Consider the following 15,327-nt stretch of genomic DNA (forward strand, 5'->3'; position numbering starts at 1 on the left):
TACAGACATGCAGTCCATGACGTGTTTGGGTGTTCTGGCCTTCCAAGTTGTCGGTAAGTCTCTGTTTTATTACATATCAGTAAGATTTACTTTTACAAACTAAAAGATTGTTTTTGGGAAAAATATTATGTTACATATGCAAACATTATTCGTCAAGTGTTTCATATAAACGTACAAACTATTGACGAAACGTTCTAATTAACTGGCACTTTACTTTGAAAAACTTATGTAACACTCACACTCCTAACCGGTTCACACTAACACTAACATAAACCAGTAATTTATACTCCATATATCGTAAACTAGCTGCTCTAATGAAAACAGCTAAGCCCACAACTCTGACACACCCCGCTACTCTAACACACCCCGCTACTCTAACACACCCCGCTACTCTAACACCACCCGCTACTCTAACACACCCCGCTACTCTAACACACCCCGCTACTCTAACACACCCCGCTACTCTAACACCACCCGCTACTCTAACACACCCCGCTACTCTAACACACCCCGCTACTCTAACACACCCCGCTACTCTAACACACCCCGCTACTCTAACACACCCCGCTACTCTAACACAACCCGCTACTCTAACACACCCCGCTACTCTAACACACCCCGCTACTCTTACACCACCCGCTACTCTAACACACCCCGCTACTCTAACACAACCCGCTACTATAGCACCACTACTGTAACAAAAACCCACCATTGTACCTCCACTACTGTAACCAAACCCACCATTGTACTCCCACCCACTACTGTAACCAAACACACCATTGTACCCCCACCCACTACTGTAACCAAACCCACCATTGTACCCCCACCCACTACTGTAACCAAACCTACCATTGTACCCCCACCCACTACTGTAAACAAACCTACCATTGTACCCCCACCCACTACTGTAACCAAACCTACCATTGTACCCCCACCCACTACTGTAACCAAACCTACCATTGTACCCCCACCCACTACTGTAACAAAAACCCACCATTGTACCCCCACCCACTACTGTAACCAAACACACCATTGTACCCCCACCCACTACTGTAACCAAACCCACCATTGTACCCCCACCCACTACTGTAACCAATCACACCATTGTACCCCTACCCACTACTGTAACCAAACCCACCATTGTACTCCACCCACTACTGTAACCAAACCTACCATTGTACCCCCACCCACTACTGTAACCAAACCTACCATTGTACTCCACCCACTACTGTAACCAAACCTACCATTGTACCCCCACCCACTACTGTAACCAAACCTACCATTGTACCCCACCCACTACTGTAACCAAACCTACCATTGTACCCCCACCCACTACTGTAACCAAACCTACCATTGTACCCCCACCCACTACTGTAACCAAACCTACCATTGTACTCCACCCACTACTGTAACCAAACCTACCATTGTACCCCTACCCACTACTGTAACAAAACTTACCATTGTACCCCCACCCACTACTGTAACCAAACCTACCATTGTACCCCCACCCACTACTGTAACCAAACCCACCATTGTACCCCCACCCACTACTGTAACCAAACCCACCATTGTACCCCCCACTACTGTAACCAAACCCACCATTGTACCCCCACCCACTACTGTAACCAAACCTACCATTGTACCCCCACCCACTACTGTAACCAAACCCACCATTGTACCCCCACCCACTACTGTAACCAAACCTACCATTGTACCCCCACTACTGTAACAAAAACTAACCATTGTACCCCCACCCACTACTGTAACCAAACCCACCATTGTACCCTCACCCACTACTGTAACCAAACCTACCATTGTACCCCCACCAACTACTGTAACCAAACCTACCATTCTACCCCCACCCAATACTGTAACCAAACCCACCATTGTACCCCCACTACTGTAACCAAACCCACCATTGTACCCTCACCCACTACTGTAACCAAACCTACCATTGTACCCCCACTACTGTAACCAAACCTACCATTGTACCCCCACTACTGCAACCAAACCCACCATTGTACCCCCACCCACTACTGTAACCAAACCCACCATTGTACCCCCCACTACTGTAACCAAACCCACCATTGTACCCTCACCCACTACTGTAACCAAACCCACCATTGTACCCCCACCCACTACTGTAACCAAACCTACCATTGTACCCCCCACCCACTACTGTAACAAAACCTACCATTGTACCCCCACCCACTACTGTAACCAAACCTACCATTGTACCCCCACTACTGTAACAAAAACTCACCATTGTACCCCACCCACTACTGTAACAAAACCTACCATTGTACCCCCACTACTGTAACCAAACCCACCATTGTACCCCACCCACTACTGTAACCAAACCCACCATTGTACCCCCACCCACTACTGTAACCAAACCCACCATTGTACCCCCACCCACTACTGTAACCAAACCTACCATTGTACTCCACCCACTACTGTAACCAAACCCACCATTGTACCCCCACCCACTACTGTAACCAAACCTACCATTGTACCCCCACCAACTACTGTAACAAAAACCTACCATTGTACCCCCACCCACTACTGTAACCAAACCCATCATTGTACCCCCACCCACTACTGTAACCAAACCTATCATTGTACCCCCACCAACTACTGTAACCAAACCTACCATTGTACTCCACCCACTACTGTAACCAAACCCACCATTGTACCCCCACTCACTACTGTAAACAAACCTACCATTGTACCCCCACCCACTACTGTAACCAAACCCACCATTGTACCCCCACTACTGTAACAAAAACCCACCATTGTTACCCAAACCCACTACTGTAACCAAACCTACCATTGTACCCCCACTACTGTAACAAAAACCCACCATTGTTACCCAAACTTAATACTGATAACAAACCCAATATTGTTACTCCGCTGAAAACTGTAACTCAATTTCCCATTGTAACCCATCCGACTGTTGTAGCCCACCCACAAATAACTTGAACCTAACCCAACCGACTACTGTATGTCCGAATACCAAGATGAGTTTTATGTGCATCCGTCGTCTGTGGTCCGTCCGTAGTCAACAATTTCTTCAAATAACTTTTAAGCTAACCACTTATTTGTTTTATTTTTTAAACTTTATTTAACTGGTAGCATCCCTGTGTGGTGGCGATCAAGGACTGAACAAATGGTGGAGCAGGCCTCTCGCGGGACTGATGGGCGGGGCCTAAAGGGAACAATTTGGCTATTTAAACATAGATAGGATAATATACACAAACTCATCAATTTAACATTTCAATCAATATATTCCATACTGAGGATATCATCCTTTTGCATAACATAACTCCATAAATCATTGCTAGTTTCATTCATTAATAATGATTTATTTTTCATTCCAGTAGCACGTATTTTTTTGACGTCAAAATACACTTTATATAGTGACGTCAGACAAAACGACGTTATTTAGCAATGAAGTCACGATTTTTTTTTTTATTTCACTACAAAAATGGGATTATGAGATATTTGTTGTCTGAAAACTTTCCCTTTTGTTCAGTAAGGTTATAATGACAATGTAAAGCAAATGGAAATATATATAAATGAATTTGTCTATCATGTAGACCTACTGTCAATATATACATAACTTTACCTCTGATATCCTCCCTGTCTATTATTGTAGACCTACTGTCACTATATACATAACGTTACCTCTGATATCCTCCCTGTCTACTATTGTAGACCTACTGTCACTATATACATAACGTTACCTCGGATATCCTCCCTGACTATTATTGTAGACCTACTGTCACTATATATACATAACATTACCCCTGATATCCTCCCTGTCTATTATTGTAGACCTACTATCACTATATACATAACGTTACCTATGATATCCTCCCTGTCTATTATTGTAGACCTACTGTCACTGTATACATAACGTTACCTCTGATATCACCCCTGTCTATTATTGTAGACATACTGTCACTATATACATAACGTTACCTCTGATATCCTCCCTGTCTATTATTGTAGACCTACTGTCACTATATACATAACGTTACCTCTGATATCCTCCCTGTCTATTATTGTAGACCTACTGTCACTATATACATAACGTTACCTCTGATATCCTCCCTGTCTATTATTGTAGACCTACTGTCACTATATACATAACGTTACCTCTGATATCCTCCCTGTCTATTATTGTAGACCTACTGTCACTATATATATAACGTTACCTCTGATATCCTCCCTGTCTATTATTGTAGACCTACTGTCACTATATATATAACGTTACCTCTGATATCCTCCCTGTCTATTATTGTAGACCTACTGTCACTATATACATACCGTTACCTCTGATATCCTCCCTGTCTATTATTGTAGACTTACTGTCACTGTATACATAACGTTACCTCTGATATCCTCCCTGTCTACTATTGTATACCTACTGTCACTATATACATAACGTTACCTCTGATATCCTCCCTGTCTATAATTGTAGACCTACTGTCACTGTATACATAACGTTACCTCTGATATCCTCCCTGTCTATTATTGTAGACCTACTGTCACTATATACATAACGTTACCTCTGATATCCTCCCTGTCTACTATTGTAGACCTACTGTCACTATATACATAACGTTACCTCGGATATCCTCCCTGACTATTATTGTAGACCTACTGTCACTATATATACATAACGTTACCCCTGATATCCTCCCTGTCTATTATTGTAGACCTACTGTCACTATATACATAACGTTACGTCTGATATCCTCCCTGTCTATTATTGTAGACCTACTGTCACTGTATACATAACGTTACCTCTGATATCCTCCCTGTCTATTATTGTAGACCTACTGTCACTATATACATAACGTTACCTCTGATATCCTCCCTGTCTACTATTGTAGACCTACTGTCACTATATACATAACGTTACCTCGGATATCCTCCCTGACTATTATTGTAGACCTACTGTCACTATATATACATAACGTTACCCCTGATATCCTCCCTGTCTATTATTGTAGACCTACTGTCACTATATACATAACGTTACCTCTGATATCCTCCCTGTCTATTATTGTAGACCTACTGTCACTGTATACATAACGTTACCTCTGATATCACCCCTGTCTATTATTGTAGACATACTGTCACTATATACATAACGTTACCTCTGATATCCTCCCTGTCTATTATTGTAGACCTACTGTCACTATATACATAACGTTACCTCTGATATCCTCCCTGTCTATTATTGTAGACCTACTGTCACTATATACATAACGTTACCTCTGATATCCTCCCTGTCTATTATTGTAGACCTACTGTCACTATATACATAACGTTACCTCTGATATCCTCCCTGTCTATTATTGTAGACCTACTGTCACTATATATATAACGTTACCTCTGATATCCTCCCTGTCTATTATTGTAGACCTACTGTCACTATATATATAACGTTACCTCTGATATCCTCCCTGTCTATTATTGTAGACCTACTGTCACTATATACATACCGTTACCTCTGATATCCTCCCTGTCTATTATTGTAGACTTACTGTCACTGTATACATAACGTTACCTCTGATATCCTCCCTGTCTACTATTGTATACCTACTGTCACTATATACATAACGTTACCTCTGATATCCTCCCTGTCTATAATTGTAGACCTACTGTCACTGTATACATAACGTTACCTCTGATATCCTCCCTGTCTATTATTGTAGACCTACTGTCACTATATACATAACGTTACCTCTGATATCCTCCCTGTCTATTATTGTAGACCTACTGTCACTATATACATAACGTTACCTCTGATATCCTCCCTGTCTATTATTGTAGACCTACTGTCACTATATACATAACGTTACCTCTGATATCCTCCCTGTCCATTATTATAGTCCTGTTGTCACTATATACATAACGTTACCTCTGATATCCTCCCTGTCTATTATTGTAGATCTACTGTCACGATATACATAACGTTACCTCTGATATCCTCCCTGTCTATTATTGTAGACCTACTGTCACTATATACATAACGTTACCTCTGATAACCTCCCTGTCTATTATTGTAGACCTACTGTCACTATATACATAACGTTACCACTGATATCCTCCCTGTCTATTATTGTAGACCTACTGTCACTATATACATAACGTTACCCCTGATATCCTCCCTGTCTATTATTGTAGTCCTACTGTCACTGTATACATAACGTTACCTCTGATATCCTCCCTGTCTATTATTGTAGACCTACTGTCACTGTATACATAACGTTACCTCTGATATCACCCCTGTCTATTATTGTAGACATACTGTCACTATATACATAACGTTACCTCTGATATCCTCCCTGTCTATTATTGTAGTCCTACTGTCACTGTATACATAACGTTACCTCTGATATCCTCCCTGTCTATTATTGTAGTCCTACTGTCACTGTATACATAACGTTACCTCTGATATCCTCCCTGTCTGTTATTGTAGACCTACTGTCACTATATACATAACGTTACCTCTGATATCCTCCTTGTCTATTATTGTAGTCCTACTGTCACTGTATACATAACGTTACCTCTGATATCCTCCCTGTCTATTATTGTAGACCTACTGTCACTATATACATAACGTTACCCCTGATATCCTCCCTGTCTATTATTGTAGATCTACTGTCACTATATACATAACGTTACCTCTGATATCCTCCTTGTCTATTATTGTAGACCTACTGTCACTATATACATAACGTTACCTCTGATATCCTCCCTGTCTACTATTGAAGAACTACTGTCACTATATACATAACGTTACCTCTGATAACCTCCCTGTCTATTATTGTGGTCCTGTTGTCACTATATACATAACGTTACCTCTGATATCCCCCCTGTGTATTATTGTAGACCTACTGTCACTTTATACATAACGTTTCCTGTGATATCCTCCCTGTCTATTATTGTAGACCTACTGTCACTATATACATAACGTTACCTCTGATATCCTCCCTGTGTATTATTGTGGTCCTGTTGTCACTATATACATAACGTTACCTCTGATATCCTCCCTGTCTATTATTGTAGACCTACTGTCACTATATACATAACGTTACCTCTGATATCCTCCCTGTCTATTATTGTAGACCTACTGTCACTATATACATAACGTTACCTCTGATATCCTCCCTGTCTATAATTGTAGACCTACTGTCACTATATACATAACGTTACCTCTGATATCCTCCCTGTCTATTATTGTAGACCTACTGTCACTATATACATAACGTTACCTCTGATATCCTCCCTGTCTATTATTGTAGACCTACTGTCACTGTATACATAACGTTACCTCTGATATCCTCCCTGTCTACTATTGTAGACCTACTGTCACTATATACATAACGTTACCTCTGATATCCTCCCTGTCTATAATTGTAGACCTACTGTCACTATATACATAACGTTACCTCTGATATCCTCCCTGTGTGTTATTGTGGTCCTGTTTTCACTATATACATAACGTTACCCCTGATATCCTCCCTGTCTATTATTGTAGATCTACTGTCACTATATACATAACGTTACCTCTGATATCCTCCTTGTCTATTATTGTAGACCTACTGTCACTATATACATAACGTTACCTCTGATATCCTCCCTGTTTACTATTGTAGACCTACTGTCACTATATACATAACGTTACCTCTGATATCCTCCCTGTCTACTATTGAAGAACTACTGTCACTATATACATAACGTTACCTCTGATAGCCCCCCTGTGTATTATTGTAGACCTACTGTCACTATATATATAACGTTACCTCTGATATCCTCCCTGTCTATCATGTAGACCTACTGTCACTTTATACATAACGTTTCCTGTGATATCCTCCCTGTCTACTATTGTAGACCTACTGTCACTATATACATAACGTTACCTCTGATATCCTCCCTGTGTATTATTGTGGTCCTGTTGTCACTATATACATAACGTTACCTCTGATATCCTCCCTGTCTATTATTGTAGACCTACTGTCACTATATACATAACGTTACCTCTGATATCCTCCCTGTCTATAATTGTAGACCTACTGTCACTATATATACATAACGTTACCTCTGATATCCCCCCTGTCTATTATTGTAGACCTACTGTCACTGTATACATAACGTTACCTCTGATATCCTCCCTGTCTATTATTGTAGTCCTACTGTCACTATATACATAACGTTACCTCTGATATCCTCCCTGTCTATTATTGTAGACCTACTGTCACTATATACATAACGTTACCTCTGATATCCTCCCTGTCTATTATTGTAGACCTACTGTCACTGTATACATAACGTTACCTCTGATATCCTCCCTGTCTACTATTGTAGACCTACTGTCACTATATACATAACGTTACCTCTGATATCCTCCCTGTCTATTATTGTAGACCTACTGTCACTATATACATAACGTTACCTATGATATCCTCCCTGTCTATAATTGTAGACCTACTGTCACTATATACATAACGTTACCTCTGATATCCTCCCTGTGTGTTATTGTGGTCCTGTTTTCACTATATACATAACGTTACCTCTGATATCCTCCCTGTCTATTATTGTAGACCTACTGTCACTATATACATAACGTTACCTCTGATAGCCTCCCTGTCTACTATTGTAGACCTACTGTCACTATATATATAACGTTTCCTCTGATATCCTCCCTGACTATTATTGTAGACCTACTGTCACTATATACATAACGTTACCTCTGATATCCTCCCTGTCTATTATTGTAGACCTACTGTCACTATATACATAACGTTACCTCTGATATCCTCCCTGTCTATTATTGTAGACTTACTGTCACTGTATACATAACGTTACCTCTGATATCCTCCCTGTCTATTATTGTAGACCTAATGTCACTGTATACATAACGTTACCTCTGATATCCTCCCTGTCTATTATTGTAGACCTACTGTCACTGTATACATAACGTTACCTCTGATATCCTCCCTGTCTACTATTGTAGACCTACTGTCACTATATACATAACGTTACCTCTGATATCCTCCCTGTCTATAATTGTAGACCTACTGTCACTATATACATAACGTTACCTCTGATATCCTCCCTGTGTGTTATTGTGGTCCTGTTTTCACTATATACATAACGTTACCTCTGATATCCTCCCTGTCTATTATTGTAGACCTACTGTCACTATATACATAACGTTACCTCTGATAGCCTCCCTGTCTACTATTGTAGACCTACTGTCACTATATATATAACGTTTCCTCTGATATCCTCCCTGACTATTATTGTAGACCTACTGTCACTATATACATAACGTTACCTCTGATATCCTCCCTGTCTATTATTGTAGACCTACTGTCACTATATACATAACGTTACCTCTGATATCCTCCCTGTCTATTATTGTAGACTTACTGTCACTGTATACATAACGTTACCTCTGATATCCTCCCTGTCTATTATTGTAGACCTAATGTCACTGTATACATAACGTTACCTGTGATAACCTGCCTGTCTATTATTGTGGTACTACTGTCACTATATACATAACGTTACCTCTGATATCCTCCCTGTCTATTATTGTAGACCTACTGTCACTATATACATAACGTTACCTCTGATATCCTCCCTGTCTATTATTGTAGACCTACTGTCACTATATACATAACGTTACCTCTGATATCCTCCCTGTCTATTATTGTAGACCTAATGTCACTGTATACATAACGTTACCTGTGATAACCTGCCTGTCTATTATTGTAGTACTACTGTCACTATATACATAACGTTACCTCTGATATCCTCCCTGTCTATTATTGTAGACCTACTGTCACTATATACATAACGTTACCTCTGATATCCTCCCTGTCTATTATTGTGGTCCTGTTGTCACTATACACAAAACGCTATTGTGAATATATCTTGTCTTTTGTTGTAGTCCTGTTGTCACAGACATATACAGTGGAATCACAGCTGCAATGCGGAAATAAACACTGCGATTCTCATCATGACGTGAGTACACGATCTTATTGTTTACTCTCCGTTATCCTTTAATTGTGATGTCCCGTAAACCAAATTTACTTAGTATTTGCTGGTATGCAGATAAGATGTTAAGTTCAATATGATCAAAGAATTTGAATTTGAATTATTGAATAAAAAATCTTACTGATTGAACAAATCATACATGAGAAAATACCACAGCAGTGTACCCTACATTGTGTGATTACTGTCCCTGGTCAAAATATCTTACATTGTGTGATTACTGTCCCTGGTCAAAATATCTTACATTGTGTGATTACTGTCCCTAGTCAAAATATCTTACATTGTGTGATTACTGTCCCTGGTCAAAATATCTTACATTGTGTGATTACTGTCCCTGGTCAAAATATCTTACATTGTGTGATTACTGTCCCTGGTCAAAATATCTTACATTGTGTGATTACTGTCCCTGGTCAAAATATCTTACATTGTGTGATTACTGTCCCTGGTCAAAATATCTTACATTGTGTGATTACTGTCCCTAGTCAAAATATCTTACATTGTGTGATTACTGTCCCTAGACAAAAATATCTTACATTGTGTGATTACTGTCCCTGGTCAAAATATCTTACATTGTGTGATTACTGTCCCTGGTCAAAATATCTTACATTGTGTGATTACTGTCCCTAGACAAAAATATCTTACATTGTGTGATTACTGTCCCCGGTCAAAATATCTTACATTGTGTGATTACTGTCCCTGGTCAAAATATCTTACATTGTGTGATTACTGTCCCTGGTCAAAATATCTTACATTGTGTGATTACTGTCCCTGGTCAAAATATCTTACATTGTGTGATTACTGTCCCTGGTCAAAATATCTTACATTGTGTGATTACTGTCCCTAGTCAAAATATCTTACATTGTGTGATTACTGTCCCTGGTCAAAATATCTTACATTGTGTGATTACTGTCCCTGGTCAAAATATCTTACATTGTGTGATTACTGTCCCTAGTCAAAATATCTTACATTGTGTGATTACTGTCCCTAGACAAAAATATCTTACATTGTGTGATTACTGTCCCTGGTCAAAATATCTTACATTGTGTGATTACTGTCCCTGGTCAAAATATCTTACATTGTGTGATTACTGTCCCTAGACAAAAATATCTTACATTGTGTGATTACTGTCCCTGGTCAAAATATCTTACATTGTGTGATTACTGTCCCTGGTCAAAATATCTTACATTTGTATGATGATATTCAGTACACCAAGGTACATCAAAAAGTAAAAAGCATTTCAATGTGTGAATATGTGAGATACCTCCAGCAAAACATAAAAGGAAGATTTTTTTTCATATGAATTCAGACAATAGAAATTTTGTAACCATAGAAAAGTCTGTAAACGTTTGTTTCAGTCTACAATATGCTGTTAACACAGTAAAGTAAATTTTGTATCATGTATATGTGTTTTATTTTCTTAATACAAATGAGGCCCATTTTAAATATTGTCGACTAATAAATATGTATTGCAGTGATGTTTCTGCTATCAATATGACACTCTTACCATCTATAACAATGTTCTTACCATCTATAACAATGATCCTACCATCTATAACAATGATCCTACCATCTATAACAATGATCCTACCATCTATAACAATGATCCTACCATCTATAACAATGATCCTACCATCTATAACAATGATCCTACCATCTATAACAATGATCCTACCATCTATAACAATGATCCTACCATATATAACGATGATCCTACCATCTATAACACTGTTCATCCCATCCAAAACAATGTTCATCCCATCCATTACAATGTTCATCCCATCGATAACAATGTTTCTACATCCATAACAATGTTCTTACCATCCATAAAATGTTTCTACCATCGATAACAATGTTCTTACCATCGATAACAATGTTCATCCCATCCATAACAATGTTTCTACCATCCATAACAATGTTCATCCCATCCATAACAATGTTTCTACTATCCATAACAATGTTTCTACCATCCATAACAATGTTTCTACCATCCATAACAATGTTCATCCCATCCATAACAATGTTTCTACCACCCATAACAATTTTCTTACCATCCATAACAATGTTCTTACCATCCATAACAATGTTTCTACATCCATAACAATGTTTCTACCATCCATAACAATGTTTCTACCATCCATAACAATGTTTCTACCATCCATAACAATGTTCATCCCATCCATAACAATGTTTCTACCATCCATAACAATGTTTTTACCATCCATAACAATGTTTCTACCATCCATAACAATGTTCATCCCATCCATAACAATGTTTCTACCATCCATAACAATGTTCTTACCATCCATAACAATGTTTCTACCATCCATAACAATGTTCTTACCATCCATAACAATGTTTCTACCATCCATAACAATGTTTTTACTATCCATAACAATGTTCATCCCATCGATAACAATGTTTCTACCATCCATAGCAATGTGTCTACCATCCATAGCAATGTGTCTACATCCATAACAATGTTTCTACCATCCATAACAATGTTTCTACATCCATAACAATGTTTCTACTATCCATAACAATGTTTCTACCATCCATAACAATGTTTCTACCATCCATAACAATGTTCATCCCATCCATAACAATGTTTCTACCATCCATAACAATGTTTTTACCATCCATAACAATGTTTCTACCATCCATAACAATGTTCATCCCATCGATAACAATGTTTCTACCATCCATAGCAATGTGTCTACCATCCATAGCAATGTGTCTACATCCATAACAATGTTTCTACTATCCATAACAATGTTTCTACCATCGATAACAATGTTTCTACCATCCATAACAATGTTCATCCCATCGATAACAATGTTTCTACCATCCATAGCAATGTGTCTACCATCCATAGCAATGTTTCTACTATCCATAACAATGTTTCTACTATCCATAACAATGTTTCTACTATCCATAACAATGTTTCTAACATCCATAACAATGTTCTTACCATCCATAACAATGTTTCTACCATCCATAACAATGTTCATCCCATCGAAAACAATGTTTCTACTATACATAACAATGTTTCTACCATACATAACAATGTTCTTACCATCCATAACAATGTTTCTACCATCCATAACAATGTTCTTACCATCCATAACAATGTTTCTACTATACATAACAATGTTTCTACCATCCATAACAATGTTCTTACCATCCATAACATTGTTTCTACCATCCATAACAATGTTCATCCCATCGATAACAATGTTCTTACCATCGATAACAATGTTTCTCCCATCCATAACAATGTTTCTACCATCCATAACAATGTTTCTACTATACATAACAATGTTTCTACCATCCATAACAATGTTCTTACCATCCATAAAAAATGTTCTTTTCATCCATAACAATGTTCTTACCACCCATAACAATGTTCTTACCACCCATAGCAATGTTCTTACCATCCATAACAATGTTTCTACTATACATAACAATGTTTCTACCATCCATAACAATGTTCTTACCACCCATAACAATTTTCTTACCATCCATAACAATGTTTCTACTATCCATAACAATGTTTCTACCATCCATTACAATGTTTCTACTATCCATAACAATGTTCTTACCATCCATAACAATGTTCATCCCATCCATTACAATGTTCTTACCATCCATAACAATGTTCTTACCATCCATAACAATGTTCTTACCATCCATAACAATGTTCTTACCATCCATAACAATGTTCTTACCACCCATAACAATGTTCTTACCACCCATAGCAATGTTCTTACCATCCATAAAAATGTTTCTACTATACATAACAATGTTTCTACCATCCATAACAATGTTCTTACCACCCATAACAATTTTCTTACCATCCATAACAATATTTCTACTATCCATAACAATGTTTCTACCATCCATTACAATGTTTCTACTATCCATAACAATGTTCTTACCATCCATAACAATGTTTCTACCATCCATAACAGTGTTCTTACCATCCATAACAATGTTCTTACCATCTATAACAATGTTCTTACCATCCATAACAATGCTCTTAACATCCATAACAATGGTCTTAACATCCAAAACAATGTTTCTACTATCCATAACAATGTTCTTACTTACCTACATAACAATTTCTTACCATCCAACAATGCTCTGAACATCCATAACAATGTTTCTTACCATCCATAACAATGTTTCTACCATCCATAACATTTCTTGTCATCCATAACATGTTCCTTTACCATCCATAACAATGTTCTTACTCCATAACAATGTTTCTACCATCCATAACAATGTTCTAAAACATCTATAATAACAATGTTTCTTCTACCATCCATAACAAAGTTCATCCATCCATGAGAGTTCAATCCGCATCCATGACAGAGTTCATTCCCATCCATAAACAATGTCTTAACATCCAGTCACAATGTTCTTACCATCCATAACAATGTTCTCTACCTATCCATAACAATGTTCTACATCCATAACAATGTTTCTTCTACCATCCATAAACAATGCCTCTTATACCATCCGATAACAATGTTTCTACCATCCATAACAATGTTTCTACCATCCATAACAATGTTTCTACCATCCATAACAATGTTTCTACCATCCATAACAATGTTCATCCCATCCATAACAATGTTCTTACTATCCAAAACAATGTTTCTACCATCCATAACAATGTTCTTATCATCCATAACAATGTTCTTACCATCCATCACAATGTTCTTACCATCCATCACAATGTTTTACCATCCATAACAATGTTCTTACCATCCATCACAATGTTCTTACCATCCATAACAATGTTCTTACCATCCATCACAATGTTCTTGCCATCTATAACAATGTTTCTACCATCCATGACAGAGTTCATCCCATCCATGACAATGTTTCTACCATCCAAAACAATGTTTCTACCATCCATAACAATGTTCTTACCATCCATAACAATGTTAATCCCATCGATAACAATGTTTCTACCATCCATAACAATGTTTCTACCATCCATGACAATGTTTCTACTATCCATAACAATGTTTCTACCATCCATAACAATGTTCTTACCATCCATAACAATGTTCTTACCATCCATAACATTGTTTCTACCATCCATAACAATGTTCATCCCATCCATAACAATGTTTCTACCATCCATAACAATGTTCTTACCATCCATAACAATGTTCATCCCATCGATAACAATGTTCTTACCATCCATAACAATGTTCATCCCATCGATAACAATGTTCT

General features: G+C 38.0%; 1 protein-coding gene across 1 annotated transcript in view; it reads left to right on the top strand.

The window, feature by feature from the left end:
* LOC117315150 overlaps positions 1-15,327 on the top strand; it is a 44,774-nt gene continuing 29,447 nt past the window's right edge. The window contains exons 1-2 of the mRNA XM_033869298.1: positions 1-53; positions 9,977-10,050. Coding sequence (XP_033725189.1) covers positions 8-53; positions 9,977-10,050 — 120 coding nt within the window. The 5' untranslated portion in view covers positions 1-7. The remainder of the gene's footprint in view (positions 54-9,976; positions 10,051-15,327) is intronic.

The sequence above is a fragment of the Pecten maximus genome, chromosome 2, assembly GCF_902652985.1.
Source record: "Pecten maximus chromosome 2, xPecMax1.1, whole genome shotgun sequence".
NCBI lineage: Eukaryota > Metazoa > Mollusca > Bivalvia > Pectinida > Pectinidae > Pecten > Pecten maximus.